Below are 15,995 nucleotides of genomic sequence, written 5' to 3' on the forward strand. Positions count from 1 at the left end.
ACTGCTACATTAATAATGTGAACTTGTGCAATTTGGTATTTATACTCACCTTTCACTTTTTCAATGCTTCCCGCTCCCTCCTCCCCTTATTTAGGGTTTCATTTCTCTCAGAATATAGCCAGTTGTTACAGTTAAAGTTTGCAATTCAGAATAGTCTGGGACTGTCCTAGACACACAGGTAAATCCCCTCGTTTTAGTGCGGATAACATATTTTCCACAGTTGTTAAAATCCTGATAGCACACTCCTGCTAGGAAAATCAATTCTGTTGTTGAACCATCTGAAACATTTCTACATGTTTGGAGAGAAAAATTACTAATCACTAAAATATTCAGCATTACTTTGTGACCATATACCCCAAGTTCTCCTATAATAATAGTATAATATCCTGGTATTGAAATTATTAGGATACTTTCAAGCTAAGTGGAGAAAATTGAAGGAGCAAATGGCAGGATACAGTCTAATAAAGTATCTGAAGTGAGCATTATTTCCCATGCAAAGGGAAGTTATTTATGCCCAAGCCACATTAATTTTCACTCTTAAGAAATGCAGCATCTTTCACATCCAAGTCTCCAGTGAAGTCTGGGTAACTGATAAATTGTGCTGCCTTGTCAGCCTTGTGCCCAGCCCCCCCTTTGCTCTTGGGATTACTATGTTCCTTAGCTCACAGCTGTCTCAAAACTGTTACATTTTCTGCATTGTTTTAATAGCATCCTTCCCACCACGTCCTCGTCAATGGAATTCCCATCTTTATTTGCTTAACAACTGAAGATATGCAACATTTTTGTTGTAGTCTGGCATCTCACAGACCAAAGCTTTAAAAAAAAAAAAAAAAGTGTGTCACTGTGACACAAAATAACCTTCTTTCTGCTTCTCATATACTGCAAGAAAACCCCTAAAATCTCATCAGAAGGCATGGGAAAACTACTAAGCTATTTTTTGAGGTTTCTGACATCCAAGTTACTTCCTGTGAGACCACATCCAAGGAGAAAGAAAAAGACTGACCTGCATTCACACCTATAAAGGTACCAAATGGATTCTTTTTATTTTAAATAATTATTTCAAAATAAATACCTTGAAAATTTGATCCATAGAGAATGGGAGCACTGGGGACAGTACAGCATAACAGATTGCATGCCTGCCCTTTGGAGACCCTGTATCACTCAACCATGATGGAACAAAGCTCATCTTGAAGCCTGATGGTCCCGATGCCTCGTTCACTCAGTACCTTCTCAGTACTTGTTTAAAGGGGGGGGGGGGCAGAGTGATTAAAAAAACCCCCTACAGACTATTTAAATGCAGTAAATATTGGTGTCCACCTTTTGCCACTTTAAACAAGAGATGTGCTACAGTGCTCTAAATGAGCAACAAAGAGAATCTAAGAGCAGACTGAGCCTCACAGGAATATTCTCAGATGACAGACTTTTAGGGCTAGAAATCCTGGACAACCGGAGTTTTGAGTAAGACACCCTGTGCAGTAGACCACGGGATTTTGCCAGTACTTCTCATAATAAAGTAACTTCTTGTTAACAAAATATGCACCTGAGCATTTCCTTCTGCATGCCACCAAGGCCTTTCGTGCAGGATTCAAAGTGGACTGTTCCATCTTACCTGCAATAAAAAGCACTTTAGGTAGGAGAATGAGCTAAAGTTAAGCAAGATGGATATTGAGGCTCCCATTAGAGATAATGAGGATCTATCATTAAAACCAATAGAGTCAAGAGAGCTATATCTCTCTTCGTAAAGTAGATGCTTGTATCTGGTCAGATCACTCATACCCTGAACTCTGACAAAGAGACCTCCAGGGACTACAGTGAGAGCCTAGACAACTCCAATTTAAAGACTGGCAGTTAAACGAAATTAAACCTAACCCCTATTCCTAGGTTTTGGCTCCTAGACTGGTCTGACTTTGAAAGAGATCACATCAATAAAGAGTTAGTAGCAGTAGTTCTTCTTTCATAAAATAGGAGGAAATAAAGGACAGAGAGAAGATACCCCAAGATTCAGGTAGGGAATGATAAGGACTCAGCCTATGTTTTCAGATAAAATCATGTCAAGAGGTCTTTAGCATTAGAAATTATTGACCTCAGAGGGACAGGCCCAGGAGTCTTGCTTTAACCAAAACCACTGGTGCCCATGCTAAAAAGTCACATTATGAATTTTTGCAACCTGTGGGCAGCAAAATGGACAGAAAATGTCCATTTCGACACAAGACAGAACACTTCACACTACTGATACGCTTAAAATGTTAATCTCTAATTTTCTTCTTTAAAATCACAGTTCAACACAAATGCCCAAAGACATTGATTATGGTTCGGCAGTCAATGCATCCAAATCTGAAACAGTTTAAGTTAGTATCTCCATCTGGTTTCTGATTTTCCATTACTTCATACATTTTCTTTCCCATGTTTATTGCATGCAAACCATATCACTCATCTCAGTCTTCCATTTCTGTTTTCTTTGAAAACATTTAAACTTTCCCCAACCTGTTCATTTCCTGTAGCCAAACACTACCCAGGCAAAGACAGTTTGCAATTAATACAGTACGATGAATGCAAAGATGTATGAAAGTAATATGCTCCCTTTGGTTGAGCCAAAAACACACTGTGTTGGTCCACTGAAAGCAAATAAATAGCTGGCAACATGCTTTCAGATAGGAGGAAAAAAATCCCCCAAAACAACACACATTACCGACAGAGGCTGATAAGCATGGAAAAAGAACTGGTTGTCTCAGGCACAGTACCAGTAATACCTTGGTGCATTGCTTAAATGGGCCAAATGCATCTCTAGGCTTGCAGTGGTAAAATGCAGAAGGAAAACAGATTTCATATGCAGAAGGTGAAATAACTGTGTGCAGGGCAAGCTAAGAGTGCAGGGACAAAGTGCCTCCTTCCTGTAAATAACAGCCTATGAAAGGCACACAGCTGGCAGCAAGCGAGACTGAAGTTCCTTCCTAACCTGCAGTGTGAAAGCTGGAACAAGAGAAGAGTTGATCGACTCTCCCAATTCAGCTAATTGCTGTGGCACGATGAATCCCTGGGCCTTTTGCTTAAGAGACGATTTAGCTCTAAAGCTCCCCTTTCCCAGTTTCACATGAATCACCTTCCAACCAGGCCTCCAGGTTCTTTCTAGGCCTTAGAGAGCTTCCTGGTAGGTCAGATCCTTTCTGAGCTTTGTTGGTGGTACTTGCCCCAAGTATATTGTGATGATGTATGTAGATCTTCACCTCTAAAACCACAACATAAAACTCCAAGTATTTATTTATTTATTCTTCCTTCTGCCACTATTTTGCTCATCCAAGCACAGGGACAAAAACCAACCAACCAAAAAAAAAATGTACAGACAAACGTTTTGTAGACCACACTTTGAGTAACACTGCTCAAGGTGAGAGGCATCTGTTTAATAAGGGAGTACCACAAGCATTCCCAGACAAGAAGAGAAATTAGTAGCAACAGCTAGTATGTGTCAGAGGTCAAGCAAGCAAGCTGCATAATCCTTTTCTTATTATTTTTCATCATATGCAGGAATAAAAAGTCCATGCAAGGATCCTGCCATCAGAATAGAGGGTGTCAAGTAAGAGAAAGTCCTGCCTGGCAGCACTGGTTTGGAGAGCTGGAAGTTGAGGGAAGGAGAGTTCAGTTACTTCCTAGACCTGTTTGAAAACTCCACTCTTAGACATCTGAATAGCATTAGCACAATTATTTGGGGGAACAGAGAACCTCCAGAACTCCTGAGAAAAACCTGAGAAAAGAAGAAATCTAGGGAAAATCTGGTCTTTTACATTCAAACATCCGGCCACCATTCAGCAAGACTTTCCCAGTGCCTTGCCAATCTGCCTCAGCTTCCACCTGGGAGGTTAGATGAGTCTTTGTCTTTCCAGTTCTTGACCTCACACTGCTGAGACTGCCAACACAGGGTAATGGCAATTATCATGGTGGTTTTGTGGTGTATTCACTTCCTTCCAGCTGTCATAACTAGAAAGGAATCATTGGCAGGAGCGTGTTTCTGCCAGCTTCAAGCTGTACATCTGTTCACATTTGTCTGTTCACACAACATGGGATGTGATCTCTCTTTCCTCTTGTGCTGGCATCTGCTTGCTCATACTATTTGTCCTGGAGGGGCTTTGATTTGGAAGGCTGAGAAATGAACCTCGATATCAGAAAATGTCTTCACGTGTTTTAAAAAGAAGTAGGTGAGAGCAGCCTTCACCATCAGTGCTGAACAGCTCCACCGCAGATAACGAAACCTGAAATAAAGTTATCAGTGGTCCATGGAGTTACGAGCAGAAGCGGCTCACACAGGACTCCTTGCCTTACACAACAGGACTGGGAGATTCTGGAGCTAGTGGAAGCTAATTCTGATTCAGGTGGGACAAATTACAGCTAATCAAAATGATCTGCTAGGACAGGGATGGATGACTATGGTAAGTGAGGGATTTAAAGGACTATTGGATCAGTGTAATGGCATATCTGAAGTACATGTAGAAATCGCATCACTTACACAGCCACAGTAGTAAGAATTTAAGACAAGCCCTCAGAGGAGAAAGTTTTGAAGCATATCTATTTTGCAATTATTAAACAAGATCTCAGAGGTTCCCAGTGGAGGAAAAAATATATACATATATAAAATGTCTCATAGTTGCTGAGTTGAAATACAGTGAGTTTACAACTGTCTATTCAGGATTTTAAGAAGATGGTCCCAAAATGGCTCTGCATTATCTTTGAGGCAGGAGCACCGACAGTTGGGGAACAAGATCCCAGGATTATGGACTAGTTAGTAAGCTTTACAGAGCGAAAGATTATAATCAAGGCTTATGAAAGAAGCAGCAACCATTTCACCACAGAAAGGGATGTGAAATCAGCTTCTGCCTCCCTGCATCACTATAGCTCTCGGGCAGTTCCAGATGTGCATTTTTTATTCACTCCAATAGTTTTATATGCAGTAAAAAAGAGAGGAGGAATATGTGACCTTCGAAATTGATCTCAAGGGGTCTAAAAAAAAAAAAAAAAAAAAAGTCCAAGTCTACATAGCTTTGACACTGCTGAAGAAGCAGCAGAAACATGAAGATGTCTGTAACTTTTGAAAGAGGCTCAACCATCTAATGTTGGAATTAAATACTCATTTTATTATGTAGCTAGCTAATCAACTGAGGAAAAAATACAGCTATCCACTTTTAAAAATGTGTTTAGCCACATGATACTGCATTACAGCAGTCTGCACTCCCCAACTCCTCCTTATAAACACTAAAGAGGCAAGACAAACCTAGAAACACAAACAGCTGCAGATACAAAGCCTGCTATACTTACTTTGAAAGCTCTCAGGTCTGTGCTGAGCAGTAATTTTGTTTTTCTCTGTACCATTACCCTCTATACAACTTTATATACAATTATTACTTTCAGTTACTACTTTAAATCTATGGGAGATATCCCATAGATTTAAAAAAAAAAAAAATCACCTAGCTTCAGAGTGATTGGTATAGAAGACCATGCATAAGCATTTCAAAAGTGCTGTAGATAGAAACACCGAGCAGACCTTAAGGTGATTCCATGATCATGCAGAACACACACACTCACACGAAATCTGACATTTCAAATTGGAAACAGAGAAACAGTGTAATACAAATTATCTTAAAACAGTGACTCCCAGCCTCTACTTCAAGTTGGCTGGACACATGCCACTCTGACTCCTTGCTTCTGGATGCCAGACCATTTAAAGTAAAAATTGTTTATATTGTAGATTCATATATACATATATATGGGCACTTTCCTTCCATTACTTCCTCATATTTAAAAGAAAACATGATCCCAACACTGGAATATTACATGAATAGGAAAACGTGACTGAGTCCGCTGAGTTAGGCAAGAAGGTAAACTATTAATTCAACAGCAGACCCATGTTTCAAACCTCCCAATTTCACCTCCAATGAAAGCAAAGACAGAGACAAATAACGATGTTATTTTATCTGACCAAATTCAAACTTAAGGATTTTGGCCACCCTTGCTTGAGGCTTCATTTTTCCACTACAGAAAATACTTGAGATACCCAAATGGAGAGTTTTTGTACCACATTCAGGACGCACAATCATGTCTGCAGACTCCCATACAACTGCCATCAGAATTACAGAGAAAGTTAACATGGCTTCTGAGCAGATTTTATCCCTAAGTGGTTGGAAAGGAAGTAGTGTTTCCACAAACACTGTGAGTAGTCAAAGGAACTTGCTTGAGGAACACCTTTCCCTCTACCACCTGAAGTAAAAAATGGCGTACCTTCATTAAAAGCAACAAAAAAAGGGAAGACTCTCCCATCCTTTGAGCGAACATTTAAAAAGTGATGTTGCTGTTTTTCACAGTCATTCCTGAAGAAGTATTGCAATGTGTCTACAGGCGCAACGAACTTGTTAGAACTGCAGTCATGTCAACTGTAATGCTGCAACAGCCGTGCTATACAGCACTTGTCAATTCTGATACTGCATAGGTCTTTTGCTACAAGAATTGTATGAGAGCTGCTAGTCCTCACAAGCAGTACCATTTTAATTTTAAAGAGAAGAAATCTTATGAAGCACTGAGGAGTTATAGTACTGTCTTGTAAGAGACTAAAAGACACGGAACCACATAAGCAGATGAAGCCCTGCAGATAGAAAAGCAACTCGGAGAAACAAAGAGAATATACTATGCTTTTTTTGATATTGAATATATACCAAAATAAAAGAATATTCAGTATCTTCTGAGAGAGATCAGATGCAAAAAGTCTCTGGACTACTGTTAATTCCAAGTTCCATAATTTGCCTACAGCGGATTTCAGGCTACCATTAATCCAATTCAAGCTTTCAAATGCAAGCTGGTCACCAGGAACAGGCATCAGAACAACAGACTTTAAAACCTTAAGCATATGAAGTTCAAATCTATAGGCATTAACAGCTTTGATCTAAAATAGTTCAGGTCTTCATCTGAACACAGGACAAACATTTGGGTAAGGCACACTGATGCTGAAAGCACTTGGCAATCACAAACTCAGGACAGGACCATGGGAGGTTCCCACTCAAACTCAGTCCCAGCAGAGTATGAACCCTGTACAAGCCTTTGAAACTTCAGAACGCTCCGTGAAAGCTGTACAAGCAGCCTGATCCATCTCCACACAAAATGGAGAACCAGTTTTAAAAAAGGGACTACATGCAGATATGAAAATGCTTTAAATTCTACTTCCAAGTATGGCCTATATGTTGCTATCTAATGAGACAGATTGAAAATCAAGCATAAATCTAAAACTATGTTCTGCTAAGATATAGCTGACATACCAGTTCTGAATCACATTTAAATCAAGTCAAATATCAAATCATCAGAAAAAAAAGCTACTCTAATGAATTCTCATTTTTTGCATACAAAATACAAGTAATGACAAATCATAGTTTTTAGTCGTCTCTTCCCCTTAGTGGTTATAAGGGAATGCTGTAAACCATAAGGGGCAAAATGCTATATGCAAAGCTACATAGTCGAATGCACTTCTAAATTGTTATTTTAAAAGCATAGACAAGCCCAAGTTCAAATATTAATTGCTTTAGATAAATACTGTTGGAATGATTTTATCCTTTTGATTAAAAGTTCCTTACATCAGATGTTTACATGAACTGTCAGGAGCTGCCAAATGCCAGATAAGATAGCAACCCTTGCCTACGCAAACGGTGCTCACACATATACACAATGTTAAACAAAATGGACAGTTACGACAACGAACAAACTATTTTATTTTTGTTGATAGATAAGAACATCCCATTGAAAATAAAGAATTAAAAATATATTCTGCTACAACAGTTTGCAGGCTTGAATCTCATCCTATAGCACAGGATGAAATTCTGGTACTGCAAAATCACAGTAAACCCGATGCACACAGGTGCACACAAAGCCTTGAACAAGTACTTCTACCCTTAACAGTGCCATGTACAAAAAGCTCATTCCATAAAGCCAAACAGAAAATTTAAACATCTTTGTTTTCCTTATGCCAATGTAAAAAATAAAAACTATTTTCAGTCAATTACTTTCACGTAAATTGTACAAGTGGTCCTTCTTTTTACACTAAAATATCCTGAAATTCAGCATAATAAAGCATGGAAGTAGAAACAGTATACTGAACACCCAGGGAATGATGTTTTCCCCATTATGTAAGCTGTAACTTTCATATTGTTACACCAACACTCAACACAAAGAAATAACACACTGTTTCTCCAGTCAGTGCTCTGACCTTTTCTTACTATAAAGATCATGTTTGTGTTATTCAGCTACACATACATGCACCACAAAAGATATGCAAAACAAATCAATACAGATAACCTTTAGTGTCAAATGTCTAATGATGCAGTAATAAAAACAATCCTCATAGCCCAAATGACCTGCTAAATGAAAATCGCATTGCAGTCACTCAAACTAACAAAATACTTGAATACTTGTGAGTCACAAAATGTTTCATTTGGCAGCAGCATCTCTGCTGAAACCTGAGGAACATCAGACTATTGGTAAGGCAAGGCATTTTCGAACAAGAAATTTGTAGAAAATACATTTTTGCTATATGCTTTCATATAAAAAGGCAATAAGAAATATAATAAAACCTACCATTTTAGGACTACACTTTCCCTAGCATATAGTTTTTATTACTTGCACTATTACATACAGTACATTCTGTTTCCTACACAGAAAGTATACTTTCTTGTCCCTGATGTATATTACAATTGGCAGTGACAACATACCGGTTTATTATCACCGCTCATTCTTGTAGCTTATATAAACAGCACCAAATTTACCCAAAACACACTTATCAGTTACATAGTAACACTTCCTCATAGGAAGCCTAAGCCAAAAACATCAGAACCAAACACGCATCTCCAGAAATCCACCAGAACACATGGCTCAGAGTTAAGTGATGCATAACCAAGAGTATTGCATAGTACAGGGATCTCGCCTGTATGAATCCATCCACGCATTGATTGTTTGTCACCTTCTGACTCCAGAAATGGACAACAAATTAAACAGGTGCTAATGAATATGAAAGTAGTACACAATTAAATTTACTGGTAAAAAAAACATAACAAGAAATTGTACAGTTCTCTGGTGCAGTGCAAAGTACCTTAAAACACATAAAAGAATACATATGTACAGTGTGTATGTATTTTTATATATATATATATATATAGTATGTATTTCCCTGACACATACACATGTATATATAACCAGCATGAACACACATATCCATGCCAAACTTAGCAAAAGATGGAATGTTTAAAATGTGGATATACTGTTCCAGACAAATATGCTTGTCCCAGAACTGGCTGTTTAAACAGCCAAAATGCCCTTCTCCATGGAACATGAATATTACCTGCATAAATTGACAATATACTGTGCATTTGTCCTCATAACTTACAGAAGGACTGATAATCACACTTTATAAAAGCTTGTACTCGTATTAAGCCCTTTTCTACATAGCCCTTTCTTGCCCATATCTCCCTCACCCAAGAACAATTCATATCACTATTCCCTTTATGGAACTCTATGAAGAATAATCTAGCTGAGTATTACTCTCCTGACCAGATACAGTATTAACTAAAGAAATTAGATCTTCTATCTTAAATTCTTCTTGCAATGTAAAAGATTACAGCCACCCCTGTAAAAATTATTAACACCTGATGCTGTTTTTTCTTTTTCCTTTGGGATTCAGCTGTTTTGGTTCTGAATATGAATGTGTTGGCTGAAGTCTGTAATAGAGAATGAACTTTTCAGAATTTGGTGTCAAGAGTAGCACTAAGAGCACTGCTTTCAGCAAAAGACCCCCCCAACACAGTATAACCAACTGCCCCTCCTTGCAAAAGGGATGAAACAGTTATCAAAATATTAGAATGTAATACAGATTTTTCTTTTTTCAACTCTTTATGCTAAACGTCTTACTGCATTTTGAGATAACTTCCAAAAACTAAGAATGGTTTACAGCAGCAAAATATTTTCAAATAAAGACAATGGCTGTGAACCTGAGAGATTAACGTGGTATGAACACACACGTTGTGGTATCCCCATCGGCTAGTACTTTCCTTGTTTAAGTCTTTCAATGTGGTAGCACAATTTTAGCGCAGGCCCCAGCTTCAGTCCCATATATTTCATTATCATATCACTCCTCAGTAACAGTAGCGCCTTCCCATCAATTTCCTGCAGAAGAAAGAGAATAAACAAGACAACACACAACTGCTTTAACAAGTTGCATGATAAAACTGAAGAGTACATTATTTTTGTTTATACTGTAGTAAGTATTTATCTAGCATATATAAAGCAGCAACTTAGTATAATTTAATATTTACTGATGGCCACTGAAATTAAAATTATTTTAGTATTTTTAATGTATGAGTTAGATATTTGAGATACTAAAGAAAATTACAGTAAGTAAAAGAAACTGACCAAATGGCCCTCGGAATTAGGTACTAAGTGAAACAAAAAGTGAATGGGTCAAGGAAAAAAAGCTGAAAAAGAAGGCCTGTGCAGTTAGAGATTAAATGATCCAAGCACTGAGGCCTTGCGCTGAACCTTGAACACAGCTGTGGGAGGATTCTGGCATGCTCATGCAAACAGTCACATAGAGGAAGGGGTTATAGACCATCTAAATCCGTGAAATAAGACAGATCTATGTCCAGGTTAAGCCAGACATTGTTAGGACCAAGACCAAGGACAACTTAGTCAAATTTCAACTGCCTTGTTGAGAAGTTGCTGAAATGTGACAGTCCTCAGCTCTTAGCAGCATTACATATTGTAGACAAGCAGTTAGTTCCCTAGAACAGCATAAGGAAAACCACTTTAAATAAATAAATCAATCTGACAAAACAAGTGACATTTAGTCTTGTTATACAACTAAGAATAAAACATCAGACAGGAAGTCCCGTTAAAAGTTATTTTGAATTTTCCTTCAAATCCAGCTTACTCTGAAATTTAACTGTTAGTAGCAGCTAGTGCAGAACAAGGATGAAATGCCTTTGACCTCATGCAGAAAACACACACAAGGCACAAATCAATAGAGAGTTTGGTGACAGGGTCTACTAAAGAGAAGCCAATCTCTTTTTGGAGGGTTAATTTCATCATATATGATGAAATAACAAAGCTAAGCAATCTGCCACAGAAAAGCACTGTGAAAAGGAAGAAGGGAAACTAAAAACAGACACAGTTTCTCTCTCTAAATACAACATCTAGTTAGACCCTATGAAACGCTGCACATTGTTAAAACAGACAAATTAAACTTTTACTATTAATAATCAAGTGTAAAGCTTAAAAGGCACAATAGCTTGTCTACTCTGGGATAATCAGTCTACAAACAGACCTTCTTAGAGAGGAGACATCTAAATGGACTAAGTACCCCATACTGTACAGTACCTTCTCCAGAGGTACTAGGGATGATAACTTACATTGTCCATCAGAACACGGAATTCCAGTATCATGTTACTCTATATAAACTGGAAAGCAACAGCAATTTATTTAAGTCTAACAAGACTGGAACACAGAGAAAACATACCACAGTAGGAGTTCCAGGGGAAAAAAAATAATTTTCAGCCTCCCTCTAATATACAAGTGGGTAGAGTCTGCTCTACCTTTAATTGCAAATACAGTGATAGACATGAAAGCTGTATTCTAACAATTAATGTGATATGTAAAATCTACAAGAACAGAATGGATATGCATCATACATGTCTCCTAAAGAGTTCTGCGTGTGGAGCTAGTGCCTGTGGATCAGCTTCTTTCACAAAACGCATTACTTCCTCTATTGACCAGGTGGAAGGATCCTTATTCAATATTCTTGAAGGTTCCCTTTTTAGTGCATTCAGATCTGGTCCAGTTGTGGAACTTGCAGCTTATAGTATAAAAATATTGTGAAAGGAAGAAGTATCACTAGTCTATACAAGGATAATACATTTCATTTTACAAGACAGTCTTAATATTAACAACAGACTTATTTTGTTCACTCTTTTGCAATATATTAAAATGAAAGATGTTTTTATTTTCCTCCAGATAACGTCAAACTGTTTCATTTGTCTTTAAATGCCTTATATAACTGCTGCTATTTATAGCAGCATAAGCATTAGCACTATGTCATACCTAGAAGGATCAGTTTGATATTTGGTTCCTGGGTCCCAGGATGCCAGTAATTGGGAATGTGGCGAAGGCAAGGTAAGCTGTGCAGACAGAGGGAGGGACAGGAAGAAACCCTATCCCCATATTTCAGTAACACAGTAATAGTTGATAAGATGCTCCAGAAGTGAGCTGCATATAACCAGCACTCCCCAGTCAGGTCTGCTGCAGGGTCCATAATAGCAGTGAGAGGAAAGTGCAGCAGGCAAAATCCCTCTGGCTTCCACAGCAGTATTAGTTTTAATAAGCTTAAATTCTGTATTTGAAGCTCCGTTAGCGGGCTTGACGCATTTGGCAACAGCACGTTTCACTCCATATGCAAGCTTTTCAATGGCAAAGTACTTTATGCATTACTCGCGGATTTTGCGTGTTAATAAAAGCAGTCATATTCTTTGGAAAGTTTAGGTATATAGCATACCTTCAATCCTCCTCTGTATTCGATTCCTACTAACTTCATAGTAATTGCTGTTCCCGGCAGAGCTCAACGACAGCCTGCGAAGGATTGGGACTGAGTTTGAGGTAGCAGTCACTGGCTGAAGAGAATTTCTGTAATACGTTGCATTCCCTGAAGTACGGTATTCAGTGGAATTTCGACAGGTTGGGCTTGAAGGATTTACTGAATTAAGCGCAGAATCCATAGAGTCCTCAGAAAATCGGTGTTCTTTGGAAGTGCTGTTTTCTTCTATAGGTAATGTTTCTGCTACATAAAAACAAGTATCGATCTGTTGGAAGCGCTGGACTTAACAACCTTGTTATTTAATTCCATGCTATGTTCTCTTCAAGATAACAGCAGATTCTAAGCCTGTCAACAAATCTGTGAAGCAAGCACAACCTAGAGTTTTTGCTCTTTTCCTCAAGTAATCAGTGGGTTCTTACTATATTTTTAAAAAGTATTTGTAATAAAAGATTGAACAGGTAAATCTGAGACAGACTTACATATATCATTTCAGTCTTATTTGTAAGCAATATGAACAGGGAAGGAACGTAGGAAAATTCTGTTTTGTAAAACTGTCTGATGTTAATATTGACACATATGCAAACTTGGTCAGCATTTCCATCATCTTTATTTAAATGCATTCTCAAAAGCCTAATCATTATGACTGTGTTTATGTTTATCTTGCAAGAGATTTTTAATAAAAGTTCTTGTGTTAACTAACAGTTGTTTAATTTGTTCTAAACAATAGAGGGAACCATTAACTTCAAAAGCAAAACAAGTGGGCAATTGTCCTTTATAGATCACAATACATCCAGACACAGTGGCCGTCATTAAAAATTGAACAGATTACATACAAAGCTACAGAAAGCTGTGAATCCCAGATACATGGTAAACTAACATTAACACATCCTGACCACGATGCTGTATCTACACGCAGTTAGTTCTTCACTGAGTGCATAACACAGTGTCTATGCACACAGGCTTGTGGAAAGCTAAACTAAAGATAAATGTAAACAAGTGAACCCACTGTGCAAGTTAAAAAAAATAAATAAATAAAAATCAGGCCTCAGGAAAGGAGTGTAAACACACTCCCCTTTTTAATTTTTATCAGTTATCTGCTAGTTTCTACTCTTCAAAACACAAATGACCTCTGCTTAGAAGTTCCATGAATTTTTAGCATCTGTCAATACTGTTCCTAAACTGCTGAAGAGAGCTCAGTTTGTTCCTTTCTCTCTGCCCCAAGGCAGGAGTTCAGTTTGTTTGATTACTAAAAAATTCCATTCTTAACCTACCCCAATTCAAGCCTGATTGGGAGCAACAGGCTATATGGGGGGGGGGGGGGAGGGGAATCACTGAGAACATCCCTCCGTTCTCTAGCAATTATACATATTCTTCTCCATCTGCACTAGCCCAGCATCTAGCCTGAGAAAGAAGCTGGAAGCACCATGTATAAATCTAAAAGAAACAAATGTTGCTTTGGCACCAGAGTGAAGAGCTGGAAAATGTAGCTAACAGGTTCACAGAGGTGTAAACCCCACACTGTGATCTTGAAAATTACTCTAGGAAAGTTATAAAACATACGCAAGCAAAGCAGCCTACTCTTCTGGATAAGAAGTGGTACACTGTGAAACAAGTTCCTGAAATAAGCTTTTTACTATCCTTCTTGTATTGCAACTTTCAATTATTTCTTGGGCAAATACTGCAATTAAAACCAAAGGAAGAGTATTTTCCTAAAAAAGCTTGCAAGATTCTCAAGCACATCTTTAACTTGCTTCATGAGTTTAGTGAGGAATTGTTAAGTGTATTTTGCAGTAATGGTCTTCAGACAACAAAATCCTGAAGGGAAATAAAGACACTCAGAGAACCATCCCCTTAGTGAATTCAGTAAGGCAAGATCTGCAAGAAGATGTAACATCCTTCATTAGACTAGATAGCTGTGCAGTAAAGCAGCTTCTAAGTACACAAGCCCTTCTTTGATTCAATATTTCCCCTAACACCCTAAAAGCTAAATGTAGTGACAAAGAATGTAAGAGCTAAAACAATATTTGGCTATTTCTCTTCTCAGGAGAACCCTTTTTTGCCCCAAAATATTCAAACACTTTGGTTTATAATAAGAGCCAAAACAACCACTGCAAACTTTCTAGTTTGTCAGATCTGAATCGAAAAAAAACAAGAAGTGGCTACTGAGGTTTTCAAAGAAAACATTAAACCTCTTTACACTTGTCAGCTTGAAGCAGTTGCAGCAACTTGCTGAAATGAAAACAAAGCAATCATTCGACAGAATTTCAGGAGACCAAAAGGCAGAGGTAATATTTTAAATAGTTATACAAAGCTGTACAAAGCTCAGAAGTCTTGGAATGTAGAATGAATTAATGGAGACAATATTGCCCAACAGGAAGTTTCAACTAGAATATTTAAGCACGTATCAGCCAACACCACCCAATGTCTTAAGAATGAACCTTTTTAAAGCAATCAAGCAGAGGGCCCTAACAGGAGATAATAGATTTTTAAATAGTTGTTTTACTTTATCCTTTTCAAGATTTTAAAATTTGTCTATATTACATAAGAATCCAATTGTGTTTATTCCAATGCTATGCTAGATTTCTCTCTGATGTTATACATCTTAAATTTAACAATATTGAAAAGGGCTGGGATCAGATCAACTCTGTTTTTTCTTCGAAGATACTAACGTTTGAATTAATATAAGTCCTCAGTTCACATACACAATATGGGAAAGTTGGCTTATTTCACTGGGCCATCACAGCTTTTAGAGGTGCTTCTGTCCAACAACTGTACTGTCCCATCTGCTCCCTTTCCATCCATCTAGATTCTCTACCAAAAAAAAGCCAACACACAAAGAAACAGCTGCAATCTTGTTGGAAAAGTGCTCATCTCGTGTGACTGCTGATTCAACACTGCTGTCTAGCAGAGCTTTGCAGTCAACGGGGCAATGAATGACAAAATTGTTCTACCTCAGCGTTTTGAGCAGTTGTAACAACCATACGGGAAGAGAACAGGTTTTCTCATGTTTCACTGGAGGTTCCATTGCAGAATACCTGATCTCTGGGTAGATTAATAAAAGACCTATAAAAAATCTTATAGTTCAAATGTAAAGATGGCAACAGACTAGTTTAACACAAGAAGTCTAATTCCTGTGAAGGAATCATATTTCGATTTTCTGGAAGCTCCTCCAGGACGTAGAAGTCAGAAGTTCTGCTTCGTACGTAACTGGAGTGATGTAATTGGCTGCAGTAGTAAGAACACTGTTTTCAGGGGGAGATTGTAATCCCCCCCCTTTATCTTTCATAACCTTAAGAGGAAACTGTTAGAGAGCAAAAAAGCCAGCGAAAACCTGCAAAACATATCCCTGAGCAGATCAGAAGGAAAATGAGCTGTTTGAAAGACCCTTTCCCAC

The 15,995-nt window shown here is 38.0% G+C and overlaps 1 protein-coding gene across 1 annotated transcript in view; it reads right to left on the reverse strand.

Moving 5' to 3' along the window:
* Window positions 1–7,720: 7,720 nt before the first annotated feature.
* The window catches only part of SCML2 (Scm polycomb group protein like 2), a 60,619-nt gene continuing 52,344 nt past the window's right edge, over window positions 7,721–15,995 (reverse strand). Inside the window, exons 12-14 of the mRNA XM_013951709.2 lie at window positions 12,563–12,844; window positions 11,703–11,866; window positions 7,721–10,182 (exon numbers count right to left, since the gene is read on the reverse strand). Coding sequence (XP_013807163.2) covers window positions 10,057–10,182; window positions 11,703–11,866; window positions 12,563–12,844 — 572 coding nt within the window. The 3' untranslated portion in view covers window positions 7,721–10,056. The remainder of the gene's footprint in view (window positions 10,183–11,702; window positions 11,867–12,562; window positions 12,845–15,995) is intronic.

This window comes from Apteryx mantelli, chromosome 1 (genome assembly GCF_036417845.1).
Source record: "Apteryx mantelli isolate bAptMan1 chromosome 1, bAptMan1.hap1, whole genome shotgun sequence".
Lineage (NCBI taxonomy): Eukaryota > Metazoa > Chordata > Aves > Apterygiformes > Apterygidae > Apteryx > Apteryx mantelli.